At 41.7% G+C, this 10,180-nt stretch overlaps 1 protein-coding gene across 3 annotated transcripts in view; it reads left to right on the forward strand.

Moving 5' to 3' along the window:
• Window positions 1–9,710, forward strand: part of LOC124048060 (voltage-dependent L-type calcium channel subunit beta-4-like) — a 101,940-nt gene extending 92,230 nt beyond the window's left edge. For all 3 annotated transcript variants that reach the window (XM_046368452.1, XM_046368462.1, XM_046368471.1), the window contains 5 exons: window positions 1,137–1,246; window positions 3,240–3,391; window positions 3,804–3,899; window positions 4,861–5,055; window positions 6,839–9,710. In XM_046368452.1, the coding sequence (XP_046224408.1) occupies window positions 1,137–1,246; window positions 3,240–3,391; window positions 3,804–3,899; window positions 4,861–5,055; window positions 6,839–7,093 (808 nt within the window). In that variant the 3' untranslated portion in view covers window positions 7,094–9,710. The remainder of the gene's footprint in view (window positions 1–1,136; window positions 1,247–3,239; window positions 3,392–3,803; window positions 3,900–4,860; window positions 5,056–6,838) is intronic.
• Window positions 9,711–10,180: the final 470 nt, after the last annotated feature.

Here is a 10,180-nt window from a genome sequence, read left to right on the forward strand (position 1 = left end):
GTGTCCCCGGTTCGCCAGCACAGCCCAGTGCGGTCTGTTCCACCCCGCCGCACTTGCCGGGCTACGGGGAGTATCCAGCCAGGACAGGTTGTGCAGGCTCGGTGCTGGAGACCTCCAGTGCGCCTCCACGGTCCGGTCCATCCGGTGCCTCCTCCATGCACCAGGCCTCCGGTGGCAGCCCCACGCATCAGGCTGTCTCTCCGGAGCCGCCCTTCACTACAGCGCTGCCGGAGTCGCCCTTCACTATGGCGCTGCCGGAGTCGCCCTTCACTACGGCAATGCCGGAGCCGCCCTTCACTATGGCAATGCCGGAGTCTCCCATCTATTCGGGGCCCGCTGCAAGGGTCCCCAGTTCGAGGTCGGCGGGGAGGGTCGCGGCTCCAAAGGCGCCACTTAAGTGGGCCAAGACTATGGTGGAGTGGGGTCCACGTCCCGCGCCAGAGCCGCCACCGCGGATGGACACCCACCCAGACCCTCCCCTATAGGTTCAGGTTTTTCGGCCTGAGTCCGCACCTTCTATGTTGTATTTCTGTGTTTGGCCTAGTATGGTTCTCAATCCGAGGCAGCTGTCGATCGTTGTCTCTGATTGAGAATCATACTTAGGTTGCCTGTTTTCCCCATTTTGGTTGTGGGTGATTATTTTCTGTGTCTGTGTTTTCTGTGTAGTGTATGTCACCTTGCAGAACTGTTTCGTTTCTTCCATTCACTTCGTTATTTTGTTTGTGTGTTCAGTTAATAAATGAACATGGACACTTACCACGCTGCGCATTGGTCCGATATTTCATACTCGTCGTCAGACGACAAAGAGATCTGTTTACAACATGAGGTGTGCGACTACGTTTAGAAAAAGTTGCAAAAAAATGCAGTTTATTATGCTGGGCATCATTCACAAGTGATGATATATCATAGGCTAATATTCACCTGGTCAGTCTTAGTCATGGAAAGAGCAGGTGTTCTTAATGTTTTGTACACTCAGGATATGTAAAGCAGTTATACATGATCATTGAATTGCCAAAGTAAATAATCTGACCACCTGTTTTGACTAAACACTTTCTCCAGGATTGTAAACATGGTAGTAGCCATACTTTACATGTGGGTTTGTGATATTCTGTATGCATTGAATCTGTTGCATTTAGGATATCTATTACGAGAGTAACAGCAGATATAGCTCTGGCCAAGAGGTCAGTGCTCAACAACCCCAGCAAGCGGGCCATCATCGAAAGATCCAACACCAGGTCCAACCTAGGTATCATCTGGATGACACTGAATACTGCTATTCCTCACTCAGATGTTTTGTATATGTTAAAAAGGAAATTATAAACTGGGTGGTTCGATCCCTGAATGCTGATTGGCTGAAAGCTGTGGTATATCTGACTGTATACCAGGGGTATGACAAAACATTTATTTTCACTGTTCTATTTATGTTGGTAACCAGTTTATAATCGCAGTAAGGCACATTGGGGGTTTGTTAAAGGCTGTATCCAGGCACTTCTCGTGGCGTTGTGCTTAAGAATAGCCCTTAGTTGTGGTATATTGGCCATATACCACACCCCCTCGTGCCTTATTGCTTAATTATACAGTACCAGTCAAAGGTTTGGACACCTACTCATTCAGGGGTTTTTCTTTATTTTTGCTATTTTCTACATTGTATGATAATAGTGAAGACATCAAAACTATGAAATAACACATATGGAATCATTTAGTAACCAAAAAAGTGTTAAACAAATGAAAATATATTTGAGATTCTTCAAAGTAGCCACCCTTTGCCTTGATGACAGCTTTGCACACTCTTGGCATTCTCTCAACCAGCTTCATGAAGTAAGTCACCTGGAATGTATTTCAATTAACAGGTGTGCCTTGTTAAAAGTTAATATGTGGAATTTATTTCCTTAATGCGTTTGAGCCAATCAGTTGTGTTCTAACAAGGTAGAGGTGGGTGGTATACAGAAGATAGCCCTATTTGGTAAAAGACCAATTCCATATTATGTCAAGAACAGCTCAAATAAGCAAAGAGAAACGACAGTCCATCATTATATTAAGACATGAAGGTCAGTCAATCTGGAATATTTCTAGAACTTTTAAAGTTTCTTCAAGTGCAGTTGCAAAAACCATCAAGCGCTATGATGAAACTGGCTCTCGTGAGAAAGGACGACCCAGAGTTACCTCTGCTGCAGAGGATAAGTTCATTAGAGTTAACTGCACCTCAGATTGCAGCCCGAATAAATGCTTAACGGAGTTCAAGTAACAGACATCAACTGTTCAGAGGAGACTGTGTGAATCAGGTCTTCATGGTCGAATTGCTGCAAAGAAACCACCACTAAAGGACTCCAATAAGAAGAAGAGACTTGCTTGGGCTAAGAAGATCGGTGGAAATCTGTTCTTTGGTTTGATTAGTCCAAATGTGAGATATTTGGTTTCAACCGCCGTGTCTTTGTGAGACGCAGAGTAGATGAGCGGATGATCTCCGCATGTGTGGTTCCCATAATGCAGCATGGAGGAGGAGGTGTGATGGTTTGGGGGGCTTTTCTGGTGAAACTGTCAGTGATTTATTTAGAATGAAAGGTACACTTAACTAGCATGGCTACCACAGCATTCTACAGCAATTCACTATCCCACCTGGTTTGCTCTTAGTGGGACTATCATTTGTTTTTCAACAGGACAATGACCCAACACACCTCCAGGATGTGTAAGGGCTATTTGACCTAGAAGGAGAGTGATAGTGCTGCACCAGATGACCTGGACTTCAAACTCACCCGGCCTCAACCCAATTGAGATGGTTTGGTATGAGTTGCACCGCAAAGTAAAGGAAAAGCAGCCATCAAGTGCTCAGCATATGTGGGAACTGTTGGAAAAACATTCCTCATGAAGCTGGTTGAGAAAATGCCAAGAGTGTGCAAGGCTGTCATCAAGGCAAAGGGTGGCTACTTTGAAGAATCTCAAATATAAAATATATTTTGATTTGTTTAACACTTTTGGTTACAACATGATTCCATATGTGTTATTTCATCGCTTTGATGTATTTCACTATTATTCTACAATGTATAAAATAGTATAAAATAAAGAAAAACCCTTGAATGAGTAGTTGTGTCCAAACATTTGACTGGTACTGTACATACTGTACTTATCAGATCCTATAGAGTGTGTATTGCACAGAATTTGTGGAATTGATGTCTTCCGATTTTGGCAATATAAAGGGTTGTTGATCCACCATCTGTGATCACTGTTCTGTTTCCCCACAGCGGAGGTTCAGAGTGAGATTGAGAGGATATTTGAGCTGGCCAGATCCTTACAGCTGGTGGTCCTGGATGCTGACACAATCAACCATCCAACCCAGCTCATAAAGACATCCTTAGCACCTATCATCGTGCATGTTAAAGTGTCCTCTCCTAAAGTAAGTTTTAGGCTTCCCCTTATCCTCAAATGGTTCTATTTTTGCTACATCCCCAAGGTGGAAATGGGAGGGAAACAGGCTCTGAGAGTAAAATCATTTTGACATGTATGAATCCTGCTGCTTTTATAAGTTTTTTTTAAGGTGAATTCAAAGTTTTGCCATTTTTCTATTTCCATCCCTGACCATGCTGATTTGTGTTGCTGCTTTCTTCTGACTTGATATGTGCTTGACTTGGGCAGGAGATTGTCATAAAATGTTCAACAGCTTGGGCTCCTGTTCCTCTTATAGAATATTATGTTAAAAGTATTGTGGAGCTCCTGCACCTAAAAATGAACAGTACCGGCACCCAAAATGTGTACCGTAGCCTATTTCAGTCCAAGTCCAGCACTGTGAATATATAAACTATCCACAGGTTCTTCAGCGGTTGATCAAGTCGAGAGGAAAATCCCAGAGCAAACACTTGAATGTGCAGCTGGTGGCAGCAGACAAACTAGCACAGTGCCCTCCGGTAGGTATACAATAACCTTCAGTACACCCTGTTAACTGCTGGTCTCTGGCCTCCCATAAGGAACAATATACCCTCAGTACACCCTGTCAACTGCTGGTCTCTGGCCTCCCATAAGGAACAATATACCCTCAGTACACCCTGTCAACTGCTGGTCTCTGGCCTCCCATAAGGAACAATAACCTTCAGTACACCCTGTTAACTGCTGGTCTCTGGCCTCCCATAAGGAACAATATACCCTCAGTACACCCTGTCAACTGCTGGTCTCTGGCCTCCCATAAGGAACAATATACCCTCAGTACACCCTGTCAACTGCTGGTCTCTGGCCTCCCATAAGGAACAATATACCCTCAGTACACCCTGTCAACTGCTGGTCTCTGGCCTCCCATAAGGAACAATAACCTTCAGTACACCCTGTCAACTGCTGGTCTCTGGCCTCCCATAAGGGACAGTAACCCTCAGTACACCCTGTTAACTGCTGGTCTCTGGCCTCCCATAAGGAACAATATACCCTCAGTACACCCTGTCAACTGCTGGTCTCTGGCCTCCCATAAGGAACAATATACCCTCAGTACACCCTGTCAACTGCTGGTCTCTGGCCTCCCACGAGGGACAATAACCTTCAGTACACCCTGTCAACTGCTGGTCTCTGGCCTCCCATAAGGAACAATAACCTTCAGTACACCCGGTGAACTGCTGGTCTGTGGCCTCCCATAAGGAACAATATACCCTCAGTACACCCTGTCAACTGCTGGTCTCTGGCCTCCCATAAGGAACAATATACCCTCAGTACACCCTGTCAACTGCTGGTCTCTGGCCTCCCACGAGGGACAATAACCGACAGTTAACTGCTACTACCAGCAACTCAATCCCTCAGTCACTAAGTCAGAATGTCTCTCTGCTCTCCCCTCTCTCCCTGTCTCTCTCGCTCTTTCGCTCTCTCTCCTCTCCCCTTTTCTCTCAGGAAATGTTTGACATCATTCTGGATGAGAATCAACTGGAGGATGCATGTGATCACCTGGCAGAGTACCTGGAAGCCTACTGGAGGGCAACACACACCTCCCTGAGCACCCCTCTCAACCCTCTGCTGGGCCGCAACCTGGGATCCACTGCCCTCTCTCCGTACCCCACAGCTATAACTGGGCTGGTCAACCAACCGGTGAATCAACCTGACCTTACTTTGACTAATATTTGCCCTCTTATTTGACTGGGAAACTGGTCTTATAGTGTTAAAGTAGATGCGGTGGCAATAGCTATTATCTCGGGCTGTGGCGGTCACAACATTTCGTCAGCTGGTGATTGTCAAGTAAATAACTGCCAGTCTCACGGTATTTGACCGTTAATTAACATAAACACATTTAGCATCTCCTGTCTTCTGCACATAGATTTACAAGCAGACTTTGGAACATCTACATTTTAAAAAGTCTAATAAATCCATGTAATAAAGCCTACACCTTCACAATACATCCATTATTTATTTTAGACAGGTCTAAAGAAACATGATATGAACAAAATGTAGTCTATTTCAGAAGAACAGAGTAGCATACTCTGAGTTATCCTTATGTTAGGCTATGTCTGGCTATGTCTGGCTATGCCATATGGCTGTGGGCTACTACTAGTTCATTTAGCAGACAAGATTTGCTTAGAATTCTGTGACATTATATTTTTTAAATGATTGTATGAAGAAAACAATTGAACAAAATATATATATTTTCTCCAAATGATTTGAGGGAGTGCACACACTATTCTGTGTTGAGTGGTTAACAAAGAAATAGGCACTTCTATATGCTTAATTTTCTGTTGTTAATGTAACTTTAGTTGTTCTATAAACGTTGGGCTATATGTTTTGATTTTTAAAACATTGTAAGGCTGCATGTTGAGATTAATAATGATTTGAAAAAAGTCGCTTGAAAGGCATGATTTCTGCTTTGTTTTTTTGCGGAGGCTGTTCACACTTCATCAGTCTCTCATTCACAATTTGACAAGCACTTGATAATGCCTCGAATTTCACAGCGGCATCCCCTTTATGATTAGAAAAAGTTGCAAAAAAATGCAGTTTTTTATACTGGGCATCATTCACAAGTGATAATATAGAATTCAGAAGTGGTAGGCTAATATTGTCACTCATCATTTAATCTTGTCTTTACATATACTACATAATATATGTGTGAAATGTGTTTTGATATAGAATGGACCATTATCATGCACCTGTCTCGAAACAGGGGCAGCAGGAAAAAATACAAATCTATGCACTTAAATAGCGAATGGAAGACACATTTCCCATGGTTCATTTTCATGCCAGCCAGGTAGGCTATACTCCTGTTATAAAGATAAACAATTGGCTTAATATTAGGAAAGTTGAGAAAGAAATATAGTATGCCTAGCCTATAGAAGGCTGATGGGATCCTACTCGTTTTAGTGGAGGCCATCACTCTGTTTTCTTGTAAAATTGTATAGCCTATAGAAATGTTGCGCAACATGAGCTCTCATGAAGTGTTTGATTCGATTTTCTAAAACATTTCCATTGAGTGATTAGAGGGACAATAGAGTGCTGAGTACCAGGCAGTTAGCAAGTTTGGTAGGCTACTAATGACCATCAGCAGCATCAGAGCTTGGAGAAGCCTAATTACGGTGACTAAGCGGTCATGTGGAATTTGACTGCCTTCATGACTTGTGACCGCTGGTTTGGTGGTGATACGGTCACCTTAACAGCCCTAATTATGACTAGTTGTTGGGCAAATTGGTTGTAAATAATTCATTGAAAATGGTATGAATTAGTAGTGAAGTGATACAGGATTATGATACCGGATTGCTGCCTATTTATCAAGGACATTTTGCTCACTACTACAGGATAAAAAAAGCAATTATACCATTTTGAAAAAGCTAATGCTATAGTCAACTGCTGAATGTATACAATATGTCCTCTCTTTCTCTCTGAACAGGGTCAAAGAAACACAAACAGGAACAGCAATCACACAGCAGGAGAACACTCACCATCAGATGAGAACTACCACAATGAGAGGCAGAGGAAGAGCCGTAACCGCCTGTCCTCCGGCTCGCAGCACAGCCGGGACCAGGTCCACTACCCCTTGGTGGAGGAGAATTATCATGACCCCTATCAGGACACGTACAAGCCCCACCGCAACCGTAATGGCTCCCCCGGAAGCTACAGCCATGACTCCAGGCACAGGCTTTGAGCTGAAGACCCCCTTATGTCACTTAGGCCTCTCTTCCCTTCACAGTGGGTACTACACAGCCACACGACCACTCTCTAGTTTAATTGTACTGTAACCAACTTTTTTTATAAAGTGTTAGTACCGCGCTTTTCCTCTGGCACTGGTTCACGGTGAAAACGTGAACATTGACCAACTAAAAATCTAATCTCTATGCCTTTTTCTTATGAGGGAAACAAAAAATAGGATGAGGGGCAGATTTTCACCATGTTTTTTTTCTAAGGGAAGGGCCAACTCTGGTCTTGTCTTCTTTTTAACATGGCAGAGGCTTGACATGTTGGTGTGAAAGGGGTGACCATGTGGTCTGGCCATCGACTCCCTGTTGTCTCAGTGTTAGCAGGGCTAGCTGTCGTGGTGGTCTTGGTGACCCATCAACACCTGCCTCGAACCAGTGCCAGACAGCGTCAAACGTCCCTCGATCAGCACAGAACTTCTTTGCACATTTCCAGGAGCCAATAGCAGCAGAGTCAGTGCACTGTATATTTAATTAATGTCACTAAGTTGTTTGAAATTGTCTTGGATTTGAGTGTTTTCAGTCCTGTAGCCTACAGCCAGTTTCTCAGAGTCAGCAAAGTTCCTGTTTGTCAAAATGTTGAGGGATTTTTTTAAGGGGGGTCCTGAATCTTCTAGTTTCCAGGGCTTTTATCCCCTTCTTCTCCTCAATGATACTTAGCTAATGCTATTGGGGCGGCAGGGTGGCCTAGTGGTTAGAGCATTGGACTAGTAACCGAAAGGTTGCAAGTTCATATCCCCGAGCTGACAAAGTACAAATCTGTCGTTCTGCCCCTGAACAGGCAGTTAACCCACTGTTTGTAGGCCGTCATTGAAAATAAGAATTTGTTCTTAATCACACTTTTCTAATAAAAATTTGCTAAGTAAATTAAGGCAGTTGCAAGTTTCATATCTTGTGCTCTTTCAGGAAAGGGTGCATCCCTTCGTTATATACAGTACTACAACACTCTAGTGTGAGGACTATTCCTATCAGTTTTTAGTATGCTGCAACCAAGAGGAAATAGTCTAATTGAAGTTTTTCCATTAGTACTCATGACTAGGAATAAAATATACAGTAGAGAGGGATGATATGCCCATTGAGCTTAATTTTAACTGTTTAAATGGGTTTCATAATTGACTAATGATCAAAGGATAGGCTTTAGTATAGATGGATATACTTCCAATCAGGGAAATATTGATCATTTGAATTGAAGTATACCACATTCCATTTACTGTACAAGCAGCCTGTTATAGTGATGCTTGTATTTCCATTTGCATCATATTTTATTGTCTTTTAAATGGTCTTGTGAATTCAAGTGTAATATATTCAAAGAAAGTCCTGCTTGGCAAGTAAAGAAATAATGGCTGTCCATGGACCGACGTTTCATTGGTTTAGAATGATCAATGGCAGCATGTCTTTTTGTCAATATACAGTATGTCATGGAATAATGATTCAGTGCTGTTATGTATGTGTTAGGCCAGAAAAATCCCTATGAGACTGTAGTTGAGTGAGTGACTGTTGTTTAGGACAGTCTCATTTGAACAATTCATTTAGTCAACAGTAACACATAAGCGGATGAGAGCGCTTCATTCAGTCTGCTATGAAGTTATATTGTTGATTTCATGAAACAAAGAAATTGTGAGTCTAACATCAAACATTTGGTCATAATTACTATGTAAAGCGCTTTGTGTGTCTAGAAAGGCGATATATAAGTAAAATCAATTAATTGTAATTATTTGCCAACCACCAGCTCTTCTTTTCAATGCCCCATTTAAAAGTCTTCCATGTCCTGGCCATTAAAAATAAATTATGTTGTTTTTTAATGAACGATTTTACTTTCCTAAGCATTGCATATCAAAACACCATGACAAATGAATTGTTCAAAGCCTTATTGCTTAACCCAGGCCTTGTTTTAAACTTTTTTTGGGGGGTACTGTAGCAATGGAGGGGCTTCTCTCCTATCCATATACATATCCTCAAAATGTAGCATTTTATTTCATAGTTTTTATGGTCTAAATGGTTAGGAACAATTATAGAGGTTTAGTCATATGAAGAGAGTATGAAGGGTACAGACTAGGGAGTTCTGTATAGAGGTTCATGTCAGAGAATGTCTCTCTGTAGGCTACCAGTTATGCATAGATCACCAATAGAGGGTATGTATCAGAAACCCCCAACCAAACAAATCAAAACATATTTTATGTTTTCTTCGAATACCTTCTTCTGTTGCCAAGATAGCTCGATTTCTGTTAGTGCTGTATTCTATAAAGGCATGCTGGTAAAGAGAAAATAATTGGACAAACTAATCTAGAGAAAAAGAGAAATGTACTATGCAAATGTGTACAGTGCTGCATGTTGATGCTTTTCCTCCCTCGGCTACTTAGCGGCTCCATTGGAGTTCAATGAGATTGTGTTCTTGTTATTTTTGTGAAAGATCAAATTCAAAAGGGAAATGCGAAATTGCATGACTAATACAACTTTTTAATTTATCAAGAAGAAAGATAAATATGTTTTATGGGAAATTGATGTAAAATGAGAACTACCTAGTTAAAATGAACTTTTTTATCAAATAAATTCAGAGCTCTGTTATAATGATGGTCCAGATTCCACTTTTCTTCATTGACTCCCATCTTCAAACAGATATTTTATCTTAAGATGTAGGCTATTGAGTTGGCCCTTCTTATCAAAATATTATTTTATTTTCACAAAGACAGAACACAGTGCGGTGATATAGTGAATCATAATTTATTCATTGTGGCCAATTGTAATGTCCTTGATGTGTTGTTCAAATTGATGTTTGTTTGACCCAGAGCCAGGTTAGATCAGTGGTCCCTAAACTTGTCTTCTGTGCAATATGGAGTCCCATGAAATTGGGGTCCCCTGAGAAAATCTGTAATTTTATCAAACAAATGAAGAACTTTTCTCTTCAAATTAGTATAGGATACAACCCTTTAGTATAAATGTAAGGCCTTTTATACTATTATAATTCGTTTTCATGTAATTAGTATGTGTTGGAACAGCGAGCGGGACCTTAAATTGAGTGAATATGAACACAGCGTTAG

Source organism: Oncorhynchus gorbuscha, linkage group LG01 (genome assembly GCF_021184085.1).
Source record: "Oncorhynchus gorbuscha isolate QuinsamMale2020 ecotype Even-year linkage group LG01, OgorEven_v1.0, whole genome shotgun sequence".
NCBI classification, from domain to species: Eukaryota; Metazoa; Chordata; class Actinopteri; order Salmoniformes; family Salmonidae; genus Oncorhynchus; species Oncorhynchus gorbuscha.